The sequence below is a fragment of the Lissotriton vulgaris genome, chromosome 10 (genome assembly GCF_964263255.1).
Source record: "Lissotriton vulgaris chromosome 10, aLisVul1.2, whole genome shotgun sequence".
NCBI classification, from domain to species: domain Eukaryota; kingdom Metazoa; phylum Chordata; class Amphibia; order Caudata; family Salamandridae; genus Lissotriton; species Lissotriton vulgaris.
Window position 1 is genome coordinate 195,938,802 of NC_141698.1, and position 22,165 is coordinate 195,960,966.

Consider the following 22,165-nt stretch of genomic DNA (forward strand, 5'->3'; position numbering starts at 1 on the left):
CATGTGCATGAGCCCTGTACTCCTACAGTGTCTAAGACAATTCTTAGACATTGTAAGTGCAGTAATGCCATTAAGAGTATATGGTACTGGGACTTTGTCATTAAAAAATCCACAGCACCATAATGTCTTTACTGAAAACTGGGAAGTTTGGTATCAAATTTCTCAGCACATTAAAGCCACACTGATGCAGTGGGGGATTTAATGAACATGCTCACAGAGGGCATCTTAGCGATGCCCCTGAGAAATCGCGAAAACACTAGTATCCAGGCGGAGTGGCTGCTCACCAGCTGCCACAGCCAGACATGTTTCTAGACCCCTGGGTCCAGATCCTGCTGCTCTCGGGGGGTCTCAAACAATGCATATCTGAAAGAAACACGTTAGTGTTAGATTCCTTACCTTAGAATATCCCCAGGCGTTCATCTGGATCCGGAAACTTTTGCGTAGCAGTACCCCTGCGCGTCGGTAGGCGTCGTCTGCAGGCGTCCCCTGCGGCTCCGCGTCCGTCGTCGGCGTCGTGCGCCGTGATGACGTCGCTGGAGTATATAGACGCCGCCTCCGCGCGCTGACGTCAGTTCTTCTTTTTTCCGCGCCAGTAAGCGCAGATCCGAAGAGCAGTACTCCGGTCTTTTGACCAACTTTGTTAACTTTCTAATCTCTTTTTGGTGCCTGGTAGGATGCCCGGTTTCAAGAATTGTGACGGTTGTGACCGCACGATGTCGGTCACAGACCATCACCGACTCTGTCTCCGGTGCCTGGGCCCCGACCACGACGTGGACGCCTGCGTCGACTGCCGGGCTCTCACTAACGAGGCTAGACGGGAGCGGTCCCGCAAGCTGCTTGAGCTCCGGGTGTCGGCCCCGCGTCGGGAGCGGTCCCGGTCCGGCCGGAGGTCCAGGGAGCGTTCGAGGGAGCGGTCGCGGAGCCGCACCGAGCGCTCCGGAAGTCGTCACCATTCGTCGGGCTCTTCAGGTAAGAAACACAAGAAGTCGGGGCGTCGTCATCGTACCCCCGACTCCCCCCCGACGCTCGCGCGACGCGGCCGGGGGTTCGGGTGACCCCAACCCCGCGGCTCCGCGAGAGTCGCCGGCGCGGCCTGCCCCATACCCTCCGGTCCCTGGGCACGGTGCGACGCCTGAGGAGATTGAGGCGTTCCTCATGGCCATGAGGGCGCTCAGTTCTCCGACGGGGCCTACGGCGCCTTCGGGCCCAGTGCTACCGTCTGAGGGCCCTAGCGGATCGGGTGTCCCTGGCTCGACGCCATCGGGTACTCCGGCCCCGGTGCTGCCGACGGCTCCGACCCCGGCGCCGCAAGGGCCTTCAGGGTCGACGCCGGCTGGCCTACCGGCCGGTCCGGCGCCAATTCCATCGGGGTTACCCCCGACGCCGTCCCCGCGCGGCGCCGGTTCTCCTGTGCCGGCTCCGGGCGGCGCCGTCCCCATACCCTCCCCGAATCCGGACGCGGAGTCGGACCGGCGTCTATCGACGCCGGGCTCGACGCCGATGGGGCCTGTGAACCCCGAGGAGCCGGTCTACATCGTTGACTCCGAATATGGAGATGATGAAGAGTACGGGGAAGGTTGGGAGGGGTCTGAGGACCCTCTGTCACGTGAGTGCCAGTATGACCCGGACTGGACAGGTGATTTGGGGGATGCCAGTGGTCTGGACGACTCTCCTAACCCTGGCTTTGTCTCTCCTCCTTCCGTGGCGTCGGAGGAGGGAGCTGCATATTCAGTGGTGCTGATGAGGGCTGCCAAGGCCTTACACCTTGAGCTCTCCGTCGCGGCCGTGAGGCCTAACATCCTCACTGAGGTCTTCAAACGGCAGTCATGCCCACAGGAGCCACTGCTGCCGTTTAACGAAGCCTTGTCAGACGTTCTGTTGGGCACGTGGTCCAGGCCCGCTTCAGGTTTGCCTGTTGATCGGAACGTGGCCAGACGCCACCGTCCTTGTCCGGACGACCCCAAATTCCTGTCCACCCATCCCACCCCCGAGAGTCTGGTGATCCAGGCCTCGACCTCCCAGACCGCATTCCCGTCGGCCCCTCCCGACCGGGAATCTAAGAGGTATGACCAGTATGGCAAGAAGGTCTTCTCGTCCCTGAGTTTGGGACTGCGGTCTTGCAACTCCGCTTGCCTCTTGGGCCGCTACACCCACTCTGTGTGGGATACGGTCGCGGAACTGCTGCCAGAATGCCCCATGGAGGTGCGGGCAAAACTCGGCAAGGCTGTGGCTGAGGGCCGAGACGCAGCTAAATATTCTATACGGTGTGGTCTTGATACGACCGACTCGCTAGGCAGAGCGATGTCCACGACGGTGGCGATTCGTCGCCACGCCTGGCTGAGATCCGCCAACTTTTCGGCAGATGTCCAGAATGCCTTGATGGACATGCCGTTCGATGGCTGTCGCCTGTTTGGTGACAAGGCGGACCACGCGCTGGAATGCTTCAAGGACTCCAGGGTCACGGCCAAGTCCTTGGGTCTCTCGACCCAGTGCCAGCAGACGGGTTCGTTTCGCTCCTTTCGTGGCCAAGGAAGGGGCGTCCCCACACGTGCTGCCAGCCACGCGCCGCAACAATCCTTTCAACGCGGTGGCGGCCGTGGAAACCGCCGTGGCGGCGGTCGGGGTCAACGGCGGGGTCAGGCCACACCTCCCCCCGCAGCATCTGCCTCCAAATCCTCCTAGTCCGTGCTTTCGGCCCCATGTGACGCCAGTGGGTGGCAGGGTTCGCCATCACCACGCTCACTGGCGCACAATTACATCGGACAGGTGGGTGCTGCAACTCGTCCGAAGGGGCTACTCCCTCCCCTTCGAGACCACTCCTCCAGCCATGCCACCGCAGAACCACCGTGTGTCGGGGGACCACTTGACACTTCTGCAGGAGGAAGTTGCGGCCCTCTTGGCCAAGGGGGCCATCGAGCGCGTTCCTGGGCCAGAAGTAGGGCGTGGTTGCTATTCCCACTACTTTCTGGTACCCAAGAAGGAAAAGGGGGGCCTACGTCCTATCTTGGATCTACGGAACGTCAACGGCTTCCTCCGGAAGGAGAAGTTCAAGATGTTGACATTAGCTCAGGTCTTGGCTGCTCTAGACCCGCAAGACTGGATGGTAGCGTTGGACTTGCAGGATGCGTATTTTCACATCCCCGTCCTGCCGGCCCACCGGAGTTACCTGCGGTTCACGCCCCACGGGTGTTCACAAAGGTGATGGCGGTGGTCGCAGCCCATCTGCGCAGGTTAGGGGTTTCAGTCTTCCCCTACCTAGACGACTGGTTGTGGAAGGCGGGCTCGCCCCAGACAGTCGTCCACCACCTTCAGATGACGGCAGACCTCTTGCACGACCTGGGGTTCTCCATCAATGTGCCGAAATCACACCTGTGTCCCTCTCAAAAGCTCCTTTTCATCGGAGCGGTTCTGGACTCGGCGCAGTTTCGGGTTTATCCTCCGGAACGGCGGGTCCGGGATATACAGGCTTTGATTCCCATCTTTCAGCCGCTATCCCGGGTTTCGGTCAGGTTGACGCTGCGGCTGCTCGGGCTGATGGCTTCCTGCATCCTTCTGGTGCATCACGCCCGGTGGCGGATGCGGGCTCTGCAGTGGGACGTGAAGTTTCAGTGGGCCCAGCATCAGGGCAACTTGTCCGACCACGTCTTGATCTCGGAGGGCACTGCGAGACAACTGCAGTGGTGGCTTACGGACCGCGATTGGGTCAGAGGCAGATCCCTCTCCCTTCCCCAACCGGAGCACGTTGTCGTGACGGACGCGTCCCTCCAGGGCTGGGGTGGCCACTTAGGAGAGGCAGAGATCAGAGGCATCTGGTCTCCGGCGGAGTCCCGGCTCCATATCAACCTGTTGGAGCTACGGGCGATTCGTCTAGCACTGAAGGCATTCCTCCCCTTTGTCAACGGGAGTGTAGTGCAGGTGTTCACCGACAACACCACCGCCATGTGGTACTGCAACAAACAGGGCGGAGTGGGGTCGTGGACCCTTTGCCAGGAGGCTCTGCGCCTCTGGCAGTGGCTGGAACGTCAGGGCGTGACTTTGACGGTTCAACACCTGGCAGGTTCTCTGAACGCCAGGGCGGACGAACTCAGCCGTCGGTGCTCGATGGATCACGAATGGCGTCTGAACTCTGACGTGGCGCAAGGCCTCTTTCTGCAATGGGGAGAGCCTTGGTTAGATCTATTCGCCACAGAAGAGAACGCGCAATGTCATCAGTTCTGCGCGTTGGAGTTTCCAAGACGGCACTCGCACGGCGACGCCTTTCGGCGCGAGTGGAGTTGCGATCTGTTATACGCCTTTCCGCCTATACCACTTCTGCCCAGAGTGCTGAAGAAGATCAGGCGCCCGGGCCCAAGTTATCCTTGTGGCTCCGGACTGGGCTCGAAGGTACTGGTATCCCGAGCTACTCAGCATGTCAGTCAGTCCCCCGATCCGCCTGCCCCTTCAGGAGGACCTTCTGTCGCAGCAGCAGGGGACGGTCCTCCACCCGAACCTGTCCAGTCTCCACCTCCATGCTTGGAGATTGAGCGGCGGCAGTTGAGGCCATTTGACTTGCCTCCTGAAGTCTGTGATGTAATTCTGGCAGCCAGGCGTCCCTCCACGAAGTCGGTATACGCCTGTCGGTGGAACAGATTTGTGACATGGTGCAAAGCAAAGGCTGTGGATCCTCTTTCTGCCCCTCTTTCCGAGGTTCTTCTGTTTCTTCTCTCTCTTGCCCAGCAGGGCTCTGCTCTGGGCACTATCAAGGGCTACCTTTCGGCCCTTTCAGCCTTTCTACGGCTTCCTGATCAGCCTTCTTTGTTCAAGTCCCCAATTGTAACGAGATTCTTGAAGGGCATCACACACATGTATCCACCTGTTCCGTTTGTGATGCCTCAGTGAGACTTGAACCTGGTTCTGACCTTTTTGATGTGTGCTCCCTTTGAGCCCCTTCATTCTTGTCCTCTCCGTCTCCTGACTTTAAAGACGGCTTTCCTGGTTACCATCACCTCTGCCAGGAGAGTGAGTGAGCTCCAGGCTCTTTCTGTCCAACCTCCTTTCCTGTCCATTCATCCTAACAAGGTGGTTCTCAGGACTAGACCTTCTTTCCTGCCCAAAGTAGTTTCTGCTTTTCACATCGGGCAGTCCATCACCCTCCCCTCCTTCTTCCCGCCTCCGCATCCCTCAAAGGATAAAGAGCGGCTCCATCGTCTGGACCCAAAACGTGCGCTTTCATTTTATATGGATCGCACACGCCAGTTCCGGGTGGATGACCAACTGTTTGTTGGCTACGTGGGTGCGAAGAAGGGACGGGCGGTGTGTAAACGAACCATCTCTCGGTGGGTCGTTCTGTGCATCAAAGCGTGCTACTCCTTGGCTCGGAAGGAGCCTCCTGTTGGGCTGAGGGCCCATTCCACTCGGGCCACGGCGGCTACTACTGCCCTGGGCCGGGGAGTCCCTTTGCAGGACATTTGCCAGGCGGCTACATGGGCCTCGCTGCACACCTTTGCGAGGCACTACTGCCTGGACAGTCAAGCCTGGAGGGATGGCTTCTTTGGCCGTTCTGTCCTCCAGGACTTTCTGGTGTAGGAATGTATTGGTTCGCAGACCCACCACCGGGGTTGGTATTGCTGGGGTATCTATTCTAAGGTAAGGAATCTAACACTAACGTGTTTCTTTCAGATGAACAAGTTACTTACCTTCGGTAACGATATATCTGTAAGAAACATTAGTTAGTGTTAGATTCCTTACCGAACCCACCCATCCTCCCCGTTCTGCGAACTGATACCTAGGGTTAAGGACATCCCTTTCAGGGCCCTAGTTTCAAATGGCACCAGTGTTGGTTCTCTCATGGCTCTGCGTTTTCTGGCGCGGAAAAGCTGTGTTCAAAGAACTGACGTCAGCGCGCGGAGGCGGCGTCTATATACTCCAGCGACGTCATCACGGCGCACGACGCCGACGACTGACGCGGAGCCACAGGGGACGCCTGCAGACAACGCCTACCGACGCGCAGGGGTACTGCTACGCAAAAGTTTCCGGATCCAGACTGACGCCTGGGGATATTCTAAGGTAAGGAATCTAACACTAACTAATGTTTCTTACAGATATATCGTTACCGAAGGTAAGTAACTTGTTCGTCCTGGGACGAGGTGCCAAGCCTCCTTATCTAGGCATGGGCAGGGTCCATGAATGGAAAGCTTCAAATGCTTGCCACCTTTGTGAGCTTCCCCAGGCCTTTTGCTGCTTCCAGCAACTGGGCCCACCGGTTCTGACCGCCCCTTTGGGTGGGAGAATTGGCGGGAAAACCAAGTGAGGAAGAGAGGTGTGCCCACCTTTACCAACCCCACCACTTAGGTGGGGGAGGCGAGATGAGTCCCCGCCTCCTTGCAGGTGGGGGCACTCAGCCAACCAGAGTTAGGCAAATTCTCCCCTCTCACTGGATGGTGACATAATATGGGGTGTACCCCCCCAATGAAGGGCCCATTGGTCCCAATATGTCCCTACCTGGATCACCCTGCTACCTAGTATTTAGGGGCACCCCTGAACCTTGCCTCCTCATACAAGAACTGACCAAGAAGAAAAGTAAGACCGAAGAGCCGTGCTGATAAGAGGATGCCCAGTGACTTAGCCCCACCCTACCATCCTGTCACGAATCTGCAGAAGCAAAATCCTGGCGTTTCCTGCAGCCAGCAACCTCAAGAACCTTAGGATCTGCCCTGCCTTCCACAGACAAGAATGTGTCCCGTGAGCACCAGATGTGCTCACCCATAGACTCTGGCGCTGGACAAATCTACGAGCCTGCACCCGATGCCCACAGCCCAAGTTTGAGTGGCCCAACACCACGAGGAGTTATCCCCGGTGATCCTGACCTGAGATTTGGTGATCTATAACCCGCCTCGAATCTCCCAGCAAAGCCTACAGCCTCTTTCTGGAGGATCCCCCTGACTGAGACCGGGGCTGGTAAGGAAGATCTGACGCCTAAAGACACCCCTGCACCCATAGTCCCAAATCCTTGGGTGGTCCAACCGACTGTATCCCAGCATCCACAGGCATCCCAACTTACCTCTCCAACTGGTGGTAACCTCAGGAAGACCTCCGTCCGCGAGCCTGCAGTCTTTGTTGAAACCAGAGAATCCCCATTGAAATCAACAGGGCACCCGACACCAAACCATCACCCTGCACCCAGCTGCCCCTGCGGGTATACTTTGGGTGCTAAAACAAATCCCCCTTTGCCCTGAGCTAAACCCCAGGAGCTTTGCTGCCACAACCTTTGTGGCCTGCTTGTGAGCAGCAACCAACTGGAGGCCCCCTATTGCCCATGGGATAACATTGGGCCTCAGCACCTGGCTGCCCTAGTGCAGCTGAGGGTGTTTTGAGAGTGCATTCTTGACTCTGGGGGAACCCTGGTTCTAGCCCCAGAATACCAACTCCCACAACAAAGTACTTAGCTGTTAACCGATAACTTCATTTATCTACATAGGAATACACTGTTTTTCCTTGAAAAATGTTCTAAATGTGGAGTTGGTTTTGTATTGAACTTTAAGAAAACTGCAAATAACTAAAAACTGCTTACTTACCATTTCTCTAGGAAATGTCCTAGTGTGATATCTTGGTGTATCACACGGAGTACAAAAAGTAATCCAGAAAGTAATCTGCAAAATAATTACAAGTAATCTAACAGTATTTTCCACCGTATTTAAAGCATTTACAAACCTGTAATAGTCATTTTCATTCAGCAAAAAGTGGCGGAAAACATGCAAAAAGGTCTTTCTTACAACCAACACCTGCTTTAGTCCCTACTTTATTTAGAACTTGCGTACTTTGCTCACCAGTACCAGAATATTAAATTATTCAAAGTGCAATTTTCATGCACCTAAAGGAAAGGGATTAATAGGTTAACGGGTGTTAGATTTATAAACTGCAGCTTATGTGCAGGGTCCCTTTGTGAGATGAACAGAAATAATTCATAGAACCAACTGGATAAGTGATCCTCTTTGGGTTTTCTTCGGCTGGTCAAGTGCAACGAAACTTATGCATTAGTTCTAATAATGTTTTGTGCCCTTTATTTTTACATTCCTAAAATTAGTTGACTCTTTTTTTGCTTTTAGGGAAATGAATTGGAAATGACAGTCATGATGGTTGTGGAAGCGCTTTGTGAGCTGCATTGTCCTGAAGCTATACAGGGATTAGCTATTTGGTCAGCTGCAGTTATTGGAAAGAGCTTTGGCTGGATTAATTCGGTTGCACTTCAGGCAGACGGTCGGTAAGTAAAAACGTACATAAACAATTTGTCAATTTTACATTTGTCGTTTTACAGAATTAGTGACAGTTGCTCCTAATCTGTATTTTGTTATTCAACAGTTGTAAAATTATTGTTGTATCGATTTCTGTGATAGGTATAGAATGGCACCTTTTATATAATAATTGATTACACTTGAACATTTTGGGACGCTGCTGTTTTCCTTTTGTACAGAGTATTAATTCAGTCAGGATGCCAAACCAGCTGTGTGGTTAAGTTGCTCTGAACACTCTGTAAAAGAAACCTGTATAATATGTATTTCCTGTGCGCACACACCCGCCCACCCTAGCCTCACTCCCCCTCCGCTCTCATTCCGTTGATTGCTATGGGTGCTCCAATCCTTGAATTGTGTCAGGGAGCTGAGGTTGTACTGGTGTATAAAAATATCAAGTATTCCCCGGTCAATTATAGTCCTTTCAGTCTAATTGATTGCATACTATACAAAAGTTTGCTGGCTTAGGATCCTGGTAAGAATTCAGCTTTGGATATCTAGAAAAAGACATCATAAACCTGCTTCAAGCGGGCTTTAGAGTTGATACATCTCCGATAGACCCGGTCTTTTGTTTTGTCATAATCTATTGCAAGACTGTTTTGCTCGGCAGGGGAAACTTATGTCATCTTTGTCGATCTAAAATAGTCTGTGGTTGATGCTGTGGCAGGTTCTGAATACGATGGACATGCCTCACGACATCCTATCTTTATTGAATATGCTTCATGAAAAAATTGCCCGGGTCAGATGGGGAGCCCAGAGCCAACTGACTGATAAGATCATGGTGTCTAAAGATAAACGTCAAGGGTGTGTATTGGCTCCTATCCTTTTCTTTTTAATGGTCTAGTAGATTACCTTTTTGAGTGTCCAGCAGATGTCCCCACTATAGCACACCCCAAGATCCCTATATTTGCAGGTGACACTATTCTAATCTAGAAACTCTGACTGGTCTGCTAAAACTTCTTAAATAAATGTGGTGTCTTTTTTTAGGACAGTGGCCTAGAGTTTAACGTAGGCAAACCAAAATTATTTTTATTTAAAAATGTACTTACTTTTTAATGTACAACTTTGTCCTCATTTGCCATGCTTGCTTCCAGCTGAAACCTCCGAATTTCCCCTCTGTCTCTGTAGTCTGCCTTTAGAAAAAACCTCTGAGAAAACAGCATTATGGAAAAGGGGGCTTGACTACCAATGCCATGTCCTCAAATGACTGTAAATCATAAGACCCAAACGAAAATGAACCAATCCAATCCCTTCCTAATTGATCTAAAAAATATCCTCCATCATTTCCTTTTCACCCAAGTAGTCAAGGGGAGCCATACCTTAGCCACTTTTTTTTTTTAAGAGGTACGAATCAAATCCATCTTACGAACATATAATACTGAGCCAAGCCACTTTACCCTTGAGGGGGACAGCGACTGAATCCAATAGTTACAATCTGTCTTCTTCCCTGCAAAATTAAATTGAACACCAATTTGTTGCCATAACCCAAAGGGTCTCCAACTTCTGGTGACATCCCAAAAATATTTAAGGGCGTGCCTGGATTTGAGTATGTAAGAAGTTGTTCAGAAACTTACAAGCATTCCTTAATAAGTCTGAATATTGGGGCGGAGTACGAACATATGGACAACATCAGCGTTCTTTACGCCACATTTCTTGCAATATGCCTCATCAGAACCCTTCCGTTTTTACTAGCCTGTAAGCTCAGTGTAAGGAAAAAAGTTGGTTCCTTTTGAAATATGCTGGTTTAACTACCTTATAATATAACCAGAAAGATACTTGCCATAATTGATTGAGACTGCTATTTTGCATTATTTCTCCCCACAAAGAGATTTGTGCACTCTGCCCTTCCTCTGAGATATCCATAATTAACCCATACCAGGTTACCACCATCTTCTGTTGTGGGCTGTTGATCAAGTTCCCCTCCAAATTGTTGGTGCCAGCTTTATCTCCTTCCATGGCTCAGGACCATCTTTGTAGTTAGATAAATTTAAACTTTGACACCGTCTTTTTGGTTATATGTTTAAACTGCTCCCATGAATAGAGCTTCCCCTTTTGAAGGATCCGGCCCCATTCAATAATGCATGCTTTTTTTAAAAAGTTTCTTTTTATTGATTTTCAAACAACTTATACAGATAGGTCATCGCACATTCAGTAAGTCAGTACAGTTACATCAGTAATCCGAATACAGTAATCGGTGACATCCGTCAAAGCGACCCTGGACATTCGATACTCCAGGATTGGTCTCATCAAGCAGGGTATAACACATACAGGGGTATTTTGTCTCAAGCACAGAAAAAAGAAACATAGCGAATATACAGGGATTATCTCTACTCTAATCACGTATTACATCTCACAACAATATCTTTGTTAGCACGGAGGCACATCTCGTTTCCATTCAGTTGCGTCCTGTCCACGCCAATGGGTCACAGCCATTACCTTGTTAATTCAGTACATTAGCACAACTTTCCCAGCAATTAGTCCCTTTATATGTACAATGTGGCCATATAGTACATTATAGAATGCAAGAGAAAATACAACAAAACACATGGTATTCCATTACTAGTTATTTCTGAGGGTATGCCAATAAATAACATGATAGCGGTGCCCAAATATCTCTGGGCCTGGAGGTCACTGGCAGCAACTCTGTGTAGATCAACAGTTGTTCCTGACAGTGTATAAGATCAGTAATCCAGTCTTTAAATGTGGGTGCCCTTCCCCTACTCCAGCGACACGCCACTCGTCTCTTGGCCATCAACAATGCTAAGGCCACGAATTTACGGTGCGCCGCTTCCATCGCTTTAACGTATCCCATTAGGGCCATCATCGGTGTGGGTTCGGGCTGTGTATTTATCATCAAAGATAAGGCTTCAAAGACTAGCATCCAGTACCCATTCACCTCCGGGCACTCCCATGCAAGATGTAAAAAGTCTGCCCCAGGGGCTCGACATCTGTCGCGTCTGTAATTCTCCCTCAGTTTGTATCTATGCATTCGGACTGGAGTATAACACAGCCTATGGAGAAATTTATAAGGGATCATACGTAATAGACTACTGGCTGACACCTGCTCAGTTTGCAAGGAGCAGTATTCCCATTGGTCATCCGTCATCACTGCACCCAGTTCCACATCCCAGCGCGTTCTCGCCAATGCAGACTGCTCCACCCTCTGTGTGTGTATTGTATGATATATTATGGAGACTAACAGTTTGGCTGTGGCCCCCTGGAGAATCAACTCAACGGCGCAAGGACCGGGGGTTCCGCCGGGAAATCTGGGGTAACAGAGCGAATACCCTGTCTAAGAAGTATATACAAAAAAGTGTCAAGTGGCGTCTGCTGCAACCTCTGAAAGACGTTCTCAATCGTCCTAAAAGTTCCTTCATGATACATGTCACCCCATGTTGCAATGTGTGTGGGCTCCTTAAACTTATGAAAAATCTCTTCTTGAAGAAGAGGCATAGCAGGATGGTACACAAGTGGCAGTAGAGGGGAGTAAAGCATGGGGACATCCAACAATTTACCTATAGTGGCCCATGCTGAGGCCCTGCAAGTAACAGTAGTTGGTGCCTTGTCTCTGACAGGGAGTGGAATATTCAGCTCACCATCGCTTGCCCCCCCATATCAATCGCGTCATTTCCGACTTAAGCGTCTTAAAAAAAATAAGTCCCTGGTGGAACGGTATGTTCATAAACAAGTACAGCACTGGGAGAGTACTACCATTTTAATTAGCGAGACGCGCCCTGCTACAGAGAGCGGAAGTGTGATCCAGCGAGACACATTGTCTGTTATGCGAGTCATGCTTGTGCCGTAATTAAGGCGCATCAGTTTGTCTCGGTCTCTCGTTATGCGGATGCCCAGGTATCTCAAGTCCTCTTAACCCCATTCCAGAGGGTAATCCAGTGGGAAACGAGTAGTTGCGGCTGAGAGAGGGAAAATACAAGACTTGCCTCAATTTATCTGAACCCACAAGTTGTGTTGTGGGTCCCGGATATATAACGTGATATCGTCCCCGTAGAGAGATATCAAAATCTGCCTCATATTACATCTAAGTGCCTTATCTCTGTGATGTTCTCAGCTTAGCCGCCAGCGGCTCAACAGCTATCACGAAAAGTAAGGGTGACAAGGGGCAACCTTGTCTGGTACTTCTTGAGATCGGTAACGCCTGAGAGATTTTACCGTTGATAAGAACCATCTGAAAGAAACACGTTCGTGTTAGATTCCTTACCTTAGAATATCCCCAGGCGTCAGTCTGGATCCGGAAACTTTTGCGTAGCAGTACCCCTGCGCGTCGGTAGGCGTCCCCTGCAGGCGTCCCCTGCGGCTCCGCGTCCGTCGTCGGCGTCGTGCGCCGTGATGACGTCGCTGGAGTATATAGACGCCGCCTCCGCGCGCTGACTTCAGTTCTTCTTTTTTCCGCGCCAGTGGACGCAGATCTGAAGAGCAGTACTCCGGTCTTTGACCAAGTTTTTTCGAGTTGTTATTACACTTTTGTGCCTGATAGGATGCCTGGGTTCAAGCACTGTGATGACTGTGAGCGCACGATGTCGGTCATGGACCATCACCGCCTCTGTCTCCGGTGTCTGGGCCCCGACCACGACGTGGACTCCTGCGTCGACTGCCGGGCCCTCACCAACAAGGCTAGGCGGGAGCGGTCCCGCAAGCTACTGGAGCTCCGGGTGTCGGCCCCACGTCGGGACCGGGAGCGGTCCCGGTCCGGCCGGAGGTCGAGAGAGCGTTCGAGGGAGCGGTCGCGGAGCCGCGCCGAGCGTTCCGGAAGTCGACACCACTCGTCAGGCTCATCAGGTAGGAAGCACAAGAAGTCGGGGCGTCGTCATCGTACCCCCGACTCCCCCCGACGCTCGCGCGATGCGGCCGGGGGCTCGGGTGACCCCAACCCTGCGGCTCCGCGTGAGTCGCCGGCGCGGCCTGCCTCATACCCTCCGGTCCCTGGGCACGGCGCGACGCCTGAGGAGATCGAGGCGTTCCTCATGGCCATGAGGGCGCTCGGTTCTCCGACGGGGCCTACGGTGCCTGCGGGCCCAGTGCCACCGTCTGGGGGCCCTGGCGGTTCGGGTGTCCCTGCCTCGGCGCCATCGGGTGCTCCGGCGCCGCCGACGGCTCCGACCCCGGCGCCGCAAGGGCCTTCGGGATCGGCGCCGGCTGGTCTTCCGGCCTCTCCGGCGCCGTTACCATCGGGGTTACCCCCGACGCCGTCCCCGCGCGGCGCCGGTTCTCCGGTGCCGGCTCCGGCCGGCAACGGGGCTCTGACGCCGGCTCTGGGCGGCGCCGTCCCCTTACCTTCCCCGACGCCGGACGCGGAGTCGGACCGGCGTCGCTCGACGCCGGGCTCGGCGCCGGTGGGGTCCATGGACCCCGAGGAGCCGGTCTACATCGTTGACTCCGAATACGGAGAAGATGAAGAGTTCGGTGAAGGTTGGGAGGGGTCCGAGGACCCTCTGTCACGCGAGTGCCAGTATGACCCGGACTGGACAGGTGACTTGGGGGATGCCAGTGGTCTGGACGACTCTCCTAACCCTGGTTTGATCTCTCCTCCTACCGTGGCGTCGGTGGAGGGAGCTGCATATTCAGTGGTGCTGATGAGGGCTGCCAAGGCCTTACACCTTGAGCTCCCCGTCGCGGCCGTGAGGCCTAACATCCTCACTGAGGTCTTCAAACCGCAGTCATGCCCGCAGGAGCCACTGCTGCTGTTTAATGAAGCCTTGTCAGACATTCTGTTGGGCACGTGGTCCAGGCCCGCTTCAGGTGCGCCTGTTGATCGGAACGTGGCCAGGCGCCACCGTCCTTGTCCGGACGACCCCAAGTTCCTGTCTACCCACCCCACTCCTGAGAGTCTGGTGATCCAGGCCTCGACCTCCCAGTCCGCATTCCCGTCGGCCCCGCCCGACCGGGAATCCAAGAGGTATGACCAGTTTGGCAAGAAGGTCTTCTCGTCCATTAGTTTGGGCCTGCGGTCTTGCAACACCGCTTGCCTCTTGGGCCGCTACACCCACTCTGTGTGGGATACGGTCGCGGAACTGCTGCCAGAATGCCCCATGGAGGTGCGGGCTAAGCTCGGTCAGGCTGTGGCTGAGGGCCGAGATGCAGCGAAATATTCGATACGGTGTGGTCTTGATACGACCGACTCGCTGGGCAGAGCTATGTCAACGACAGTGGCGATTCGTCGCCACGCCTGGCTGAGATCCGCCAACTTTTCGGCAGATGTCCAGAATACATTAATGGACATGCCGTTCGATGGCTGTCACCTGTTCGGTGACAAGGCGGACCACGCGCTGGAACGCTTCAAGGACTCCAGGGTCACGGCCAAGTCCTTGGGTCTCTCGACCCAGCGTCAGCAAACGGGTTCGTTTCGTCCCTTTCGTGGCCAAGGAAGGGGCGCCCCCACACGTGCTGCCAGCCACGCGCAGCAGCAATCCTTTCAACGCGGTGGCGGCCGTGGAAACCGCCGTGGTGGCGGTCGGGGACAACGGCGGGGTCAGACCACACCTCCCCCCGCAGCATCTGCCTCAAAATCCTCCTAGTCCGTGCTTTCGGCCCCATGTGACGCCAGTGGGTGGCAGGGTTCGCCATCACCACGCTCACTGGCGCACGATCACTTCGGACAGGTGGGTGCTGCAAATCGTCCGAAGGGGCTACTCCCTCCCCTTCGAGACCACTCCTCCAGCCATGCCACCGCAGAACCACCGTGTTCCGGGGGACCACTTGACACTTCTGCAGGAGGAAGTTACGGCCCTCTTGGCCAAGGGGGCCATCGAGCGCGTTCCTGGGCCAGAAGTAGGGCGTGGTTGCTACTCCCACTACTTTCTGGTGCCCAAGAAGGACAAGGGGGGCCTACGTCCTATCTTGGATCTAAGGAACGTCAACGGCTTCCTCCGGAAGGAGAAGTTCAAGATGTTGGCGTTAGCTCAGGTCTTGGCTGCTTTAGACCCGCAAGACTGGATGGTAGCGTTGGACTTGCAGGATGCGTATTTTCACATCCCCGTCCTGCCGGCCCACCGGCGTTACCTGCGGTTCACGGTAGGCCAGGAGCACTTTCAGTTTATCGTGCTCCCCTTCGGTCTTACCAGCGCCCCACGGGTGTTCACAAAGGTGATGGCGGTGGTCGCAGCCCATCTGCGCAGGTTAGGGGTTTCAGTCTTCCCCTACCTCGACGACTGGTTGTTGAAGGCGGGCTCGCCCCAGACAGTCGTCCACCACCTTCAGATGACAGCAGACCTCTTGCACGACCTGGGGTTCTCCATCAATGTGCCGAAATCACACCTGTGCCCCTCTCAAAAGCTCCTTTTCATCGGAGCGGTTCTGGACTCGGCGCAGTTTCGGGTTTATCCTCCGGAACGGCGGGTCCGGGATATTCAGGCTTTGATTCCCATCTTTCAGCCGCTATCCCGGGTTTCGGTCAGGTTGACGCTGCGGCTGCTGGGACTGATGGCTTCCTGCATCCTTCTGGTGCATCACGCCCGGTGGCGGATGCGGGCTCTGCAGTGGGACCTGAAGTTTCAGTGGGCCCAGCATCAGGGCAACTTGTCCGACCACGTCTTGATCTCGGAGGGCACTGCGAGACAACTGCAGTGGTGGCTTACGGACCGCGATTGGGTCAGAGGCAGATCCCTCTCCCTTCCCCAACCGGAGCACGTTGTCGTGAATGACGCGTCCCTCCAGGGCTGGGGTGGCCACTTGGGAGAGGCAGAGATCAGAGGCATCTGGTCTCCGGCGGAGTCCCGGCTCCATATCAACCTGTTGGAGCTACGGGCGATTCGTCTGGCACTGAAGGCATTTCTCCCCTTTGTCAACGGGAGTGTAGTGCAGGTGTTCACCGACAACACCACCGCCATGTGGTACTGCAACAAACAGGGCGGTGTGGGGTCGTGGACCCTTTGCCAGGAGGCTCTGCGCCTCTGGCAATGGCTGGAACGTCAGGGCGTGACTCTGACGGTTCAACACCTGGCAGGTTCTCTGAACGCCAGGGCGGACGAACTCAGCCGTCGGTGCTCGATGGATCACGAATGGCGTCTGAACTCGGACGTGGCGCAAGGCATCTTTCTGCAATGGGGAGAGCCTTGGTTAGATCTATTCGCCACAGAAGAGAACGCGCAATGTCATCAGTTCTGCGCGTTGGAGTTTCCAAGACGGCACTCGCACGGCGACGCCTTTCGGCGCGAGTGGAGTTGCGGTCTGTTATACGCCTTTCCGCCTATACCACTTCTGCCCAGAGTGCTGAAGAAGATCAGGCGCGACCGGGCCCAAGTTATCCTTGTGGCTCCGGACTGGGCTCGAAGGTACTGGTATCCCGAGCTACTCAGCATGTCAGTCGGTCCCCCGATCCGCCTGCCCCTTCAGGAGGACCTTCTGTCGCAGCAGCAGGGGACGGTCCTCCACCCGAACCTGTCCAGTCTCCACCTCCATGCTTGGAGATTGAGCGGCGGCAGTTGAGGCCATTTGACTTGCCTCCTGAAGTCTGTGATGTGATTCTGGCAGCCAGGCGTCCCTCCACTAAGTCGGTATACGCCTGTCGGTGGAACAGATTTGTGGCATGGTGCACAGCAAAGGCTGTGGATCCTCTTTCTGCCCCTCTTTCGGAGGTTCTTCTGTTTCTTCTTTCTCTTGCCCAGCAGGGCTCTGCTCTGGGCACTATCAAGGGCTACCTTTCTGCCCTTTCAGCCTTTCTTAGGCTTCCTGATCAGCCTTCTTTGTTCAAATCCCCGATTGTAACTCGATTCTTGAAGGGCATCACTCACATGTTTCCACCTGTTCCGTTTGTGATGCCTCAGTGGGATTTGAACCTGGTTCTGACCTTTCTGATGTGTGCTCCCTTTGAGCCCCTTCATTCTTGCCCTCTCCGTCTCCTGACTTTAAAGACGGCTTTCCTGGTTGCCATCACCTCTGCCAGGAGAGTGAGTGAGCTCCAGGCTCTTTCTGTCAAACCTCCTTTCTTGTCCATTCATCCTGACAAGGTGGTTCTGAGGACTAGACCTTCTTTCCTGCCCAAGGTTGTTTCGGCCTTTCACATCGGGCAGTCCATCACCCTCCCTTCCTTCTTCCCGCCTCCGCATCCTTCAAAGGATGAAGAGCGGCTCCATCGTCTGGACCCAAAACGTGCGCTTTCATTTTATATGGATCGCACACGCCAGTTCCGGGTGGATGACCAACTGTTTGTTGGCTACGTGGGTGCGAAGAAGGGACGGGCGGTCCATAAACGGACCATCTCTCGATGGGTCGTTCTCTGCATCAAAGCGTGCTACTCTTTGGCTCGGAAGGAGCCTCCTGTTGGGCTAAGGGCCCATTCCACTCGGGCCACGGCGGCTACTACTGCCTTGGGCCGGGGAGTCCCTTTGCAGGACATTTGCCAGGCGGCTACGTGGGCCTCGCTGCACACTTTCGCGAGGCACTACTGCCTGGACAGTCAAGTCCGGAGGGATGGCTTCTTTGGCCGTTCTGTCCTCCAGGACTTTCTGGTGTAGGAATGTATTGGTTCGCAGACCCACCACCGGGGTTGGTATTGCTGGGGTATCTATTCTAAGGTAAGGAATCTAACACTAACGTGTTTTTCAGATGAACAAGTTACTTACCTTCGGTAACGATATATCTGTAAGAAACATTAGTTAGTGTTAGATTCCTTACCGAACCCTCCCATCCTCCCCGTTCTGCGAACTGATACCTAGGGTTAGGGACATCCCTTTCAGGGCCCTAGTTTTACATGGCACCAGTGTTGGTTCTCTCATGGCTCTGCGTCTCCTGGCGCGGAAAAGCTGTGTACAAAGAACTGACGTCAGCGCGCGGAGGCGGCGTCTATATACTCCAGCGACGTCATCACGGCGCACGACGCCGACGACGGACGCGGAGCCGCAGGGGACGCCTGCAGACGACGCCTACCGACGCGCAGGGGTACTGCTACGCAAAAGTTTCCGGATCCAGACTGACGCCTGGGGATATTCTAAGGTAAGGAATCTAACACCAACTAATGTTTCTTACAGATATATCGTTACCGAAGGTAAGTAACTTGTTCTTCATGACTGGTAAACAGTACAATAGCTGTATCCAAGAAAGGAAAAGGGGTGGGAACCCCATACGAGACATCACTCCAAATATATAATCCCACTCTATCAAGTCGAAAGCCTTTGTGGCATCTAAAAAAACTGCCACCAAAGGCAGTTCCGATGAGACATTATTGAGGATTGTGAATAATGTTCTTCAATTATGAGATGTCGCCCTTCCGGGAACAAAACTTGACTGATCGGGCAATATCAAGTTTTCCATGAGCAGGCTGAGTCGTGTGGCGACAAGCTTGGCCAATATTTTAATGTCTCAGTTAAGGAGAGACAGAGGCCTGTAGGAGTCACACTGCTGAGGTGGTTTCCCTGGCTTTAAAAGTGAGTTGATGAGAGCTTATCTCATGGAGGGAGGAAGATGTCCCGTGTCTAATGCATCCTCATAGGCCTCACATAGTATAGGGGCCATTAAATCTATATATGTTTTATATAATTGGATGGGAATTCCATCTGTCCCCGTGGCCTTCCCAGATTGCCTATGCATAATTGCCTCCCTCACCTCATAGAGTTCGAACGAGGCACACAGAAATTCACTCTGCACATCGCTCAACCATCCCAGCGTCACTTCACCCAGATATTGATCTAAGTCTAGTGCGTCCGCTCGTTGCGAAGTGTATAATTTAGCATAGTGTGCTGTAAAGGCATTAAAAGTATTCGCAGTGTCTCTGTACACCACCCATCCAGGCCTTCTAGTTCCAGTACATAGTTGGAGAATCTTGGTCTACTAATCGTCTCGCCCAGCGCCCTACCCGGCCTCTCCCCCTCACCATAGCGACGAGCCTCCCAGTATTTTCCCCTAAAGCGTGTCACTCTGCGCGCCGCATCCATATATTCCGTTAGTTTCTCCCTGAATGTTGCCCTTGTGGCCCCATCTGCTTGACAGGACAATGTAATCTCCAGTGTTTTGAGTTCTGTCTCTAATCTATGAAACTTATATACAATGTCCTTAAGTATCCCTGCCCCCTTCGCTATGCAATATCCCCTTATTGTCACCTTAAATGCCTCCCAAATGGTTTCTACTCTGTCAACTGTGTCCTTATTGCGCACAAAGAAATCTTTCTCTCGAAGTTCCTCCTGAAATACAGAGTTCAACAAAGCGGTGGCCTGCAACCTCCAACTGCCACGCGGCGGTCCGTAGTCTGCTGCGGACAGAGTAAGTTTAACAGATTCGTGATCTGAATACGTGCGGGCCAAATGTTGCACCGCAAGACTGCCGGACAAAGCCCCGCGGAGAGCAACAGATAGTCCAGACGTGCCCAAGATGCTGCATGTGCAGTGAAGTGGGTACCCTCCCTACCATTGGGATACGCATGTCTCCAAGCGTCGGTCAAACGGTACTCAGTGAGAGTGCTATTTAGTATTACCCATGCCTTGGTGTAGTGATGAGGGGCAAGGTGCGATCTATCAACCACTGGGTTGCAGGCTATTTTAAAGTCACCACCCCATATGATGTTGTTGGACCCTATAATCAAAGATTTTTGCCAACAATGTAGTATAAAACTGCGGATCGTCAACATTGTGTCCAACAAGCTAAGGTACTGAGTCGGACCCCAATCTGCCTCATGCTAGACAATATCGTCCTTGAGAATCACAGGCGGTTCCAGCCAACATGAACGGTGTGCGCTTTTTTTATAAGTATTGCTGTGCCCCACGCATAGGAGGAGTAGGAAGAAATAATTGTGTTCTGCCCATTTACTGGCAAAGATATTGCTTAGTTGTGGATTAAAATGTGTTTGAGGCATGTAGGCTGCTAAATTCATATCTGTGCATAGATCATCCTGCTCCACGCAGAAGCGGTCGCTCCCTTCACCTCCCCCTCCTGGTGGTATTGTATGATTTACTGTTACTCGGTAAAAACAATCTGTTAAGCGTTCAAAAACGGTGTGCTTATTTGTGCCACTGATTCAACTTAGAAATTATTTCTGTGCAGCGTTCGTGACCTGCGCGCTTTCTGTAGCACTGCATTTGAGTTTGAAAGGCATTCTGTGCAGCGCTCGTGACCTGTGCTCTTTCTGTAGCACTGCATTTGAGTTTGAAAGGCATTCTGTGCAGCGCTCGTGACCTGGTTGTAGATTCAGGCAACTGCTATAGTTAATTGATAGCTACCTGAGCAGCGCTAATCTGTTAAGCGTTCGAGAACGGTGTGCTTATTTGTGCCACTGATTCAATTTGAAACTATTTCTGTGCAGCGCTTTGTGATAGTTATTTAAGCAGCACTCTACAAGTGCAGCCGTGTTAATATATCTGCCCCATAGCGCTTCCTCACAGATTGAGCCCTCTTTGTCGGAGCATTTGTTTACCTTTCAGCCATTTTCTTGTGACCCCTTGGCCAGTCCCAGACCCTCCCTGCACCTAGATCCCGCCTCCCAGCTGACCCTCCCACGCTCCGCCCCCTCCACTATCCATTTAAGACAGATGTATCAACGCGCAGCGTCCCCGCGCTACGACCGCGCCGAAGGTGCGCCAAAGGTAAGCCCGTCTACGCCCGTCCGCGCCTGGACCGCGCCCAGCGCCAGACCCCCTGGTCCCCGCACCACCCTCCCCTCCCGCATTACATACAACGCCTCCACCCTCCTAGCACTAAATCCCGGCCGACTCCCCAACTGCTCCCAAGCCGCACCTGGACACACCCATGGACCCTTCACATGCAACTCCTGCAAGTATGACGGCACCAAGACCAATTCCACATCCACAAACACCAAACAGAGATCCGACACTAACCACCTAAGATGCATCCTGCTCAACACCCGCTCAGTCCACAGTCACGCCATCGACCTATGGAATCTACTAGACACCATTTCTCCGGACGTCGCCTTCCTAACAGAAACCTGGATGAATGCCTCTTCAGCTCCAGACATCACCATAGCCATCCCGGACGGCTACAAGATCATCCGTAAAGACCGCACCATTCAAACACGAGGAGGCATCGCCATCGTCCATAGGAACTACATCCGCATCTCAACCAGCTCTGACGACAACCTCGCTAGCGCCGAACACCTTCACTTCCAGATCCACACCGACCCCAAGACCACACTCAGAGGCACACTCCTCTACAGGCCACCAGGACCCCGTGCACAATTCAGTGAAGACATCACTGACTTCATCACCCAACACGCCCTCCCCTCCGAGGACTACATGCTACTGGGAGACCTCAATTTTCACCTGGAAAAGAGCAACGACAGCAACACCATCAACCTTCTGAACAATCTCGCCAACCTCGGACTCAAACAACTAGTTAACACCTCCACCCACAACGCAGGACACACACTCGACCCTATCTTCTCCTCCAGCAAACACATCTCCTTCAGTCACACTTCAGTTCTCCATTGGACGGACCACAGCTGCGTTCACTTTGTCTACAAAAAGACCACAACCCACAACCATCCTCAACCTACTCTGCAAAGAAACTGGAACAAAATCACCATCAACCAGATCTCCTCATCGCTTCTTCAAAACCCCCCTGCCCACTCATCGAACGCCAACTAAGCAGCCATTAACCTCACTCAATGGCTAACCAACAGCGCCAACAACCTAGCACCTTTGAAAAAACGTCAAATCAAACTAGGCAGCAAAACGCCCCCTGGTTCAACGATTATCTTAAGAAATCCAAGAAACTCTGTCGCTCCCTTGAGAAAGCCTGGAAAAAAGACCCAAACACCAGCACCAGAGACGCCTTCAAAAACGCCACCCGCATACACCACCAACTGATCCGAACTGCCAAGAAAGCTGCTTTTAAAGACCGACTAGACAACAACGCCCACAACAGCAAGGAACTATTCAACATCGTCAAAGAGTTTACCAACCCCACTGCCAACTCCAACGACATCACTCCCTCTCAAA

At 53.3% G+C, this 22,165-nt stretch overlaps 1 protein-coding gene across 1 annotated transcript in view; it reads left to right on the plus strand.

Annotated features, from left to right (window-relative positions):
* Positions 1-22,165, plus strand: part of SMG1 (SMG1 nonsense mediated mRNA decay associated PI3K related kinase) — a 1,828,328-nt gene that overhangs the window by 551,279 nt on the left and 1,254,884 nt on the right. Inside the window, exon 23 of the mRNA XM_086940872.1 lies at positions 8,085-8,239. Coding sequence (XP_086796998.1) covers positions 8,085-8,239 — 155 coding nt within the window. The remainder of the gene's footprint in view (positions 1-8,084; positions 8,240-22,165) is intronic.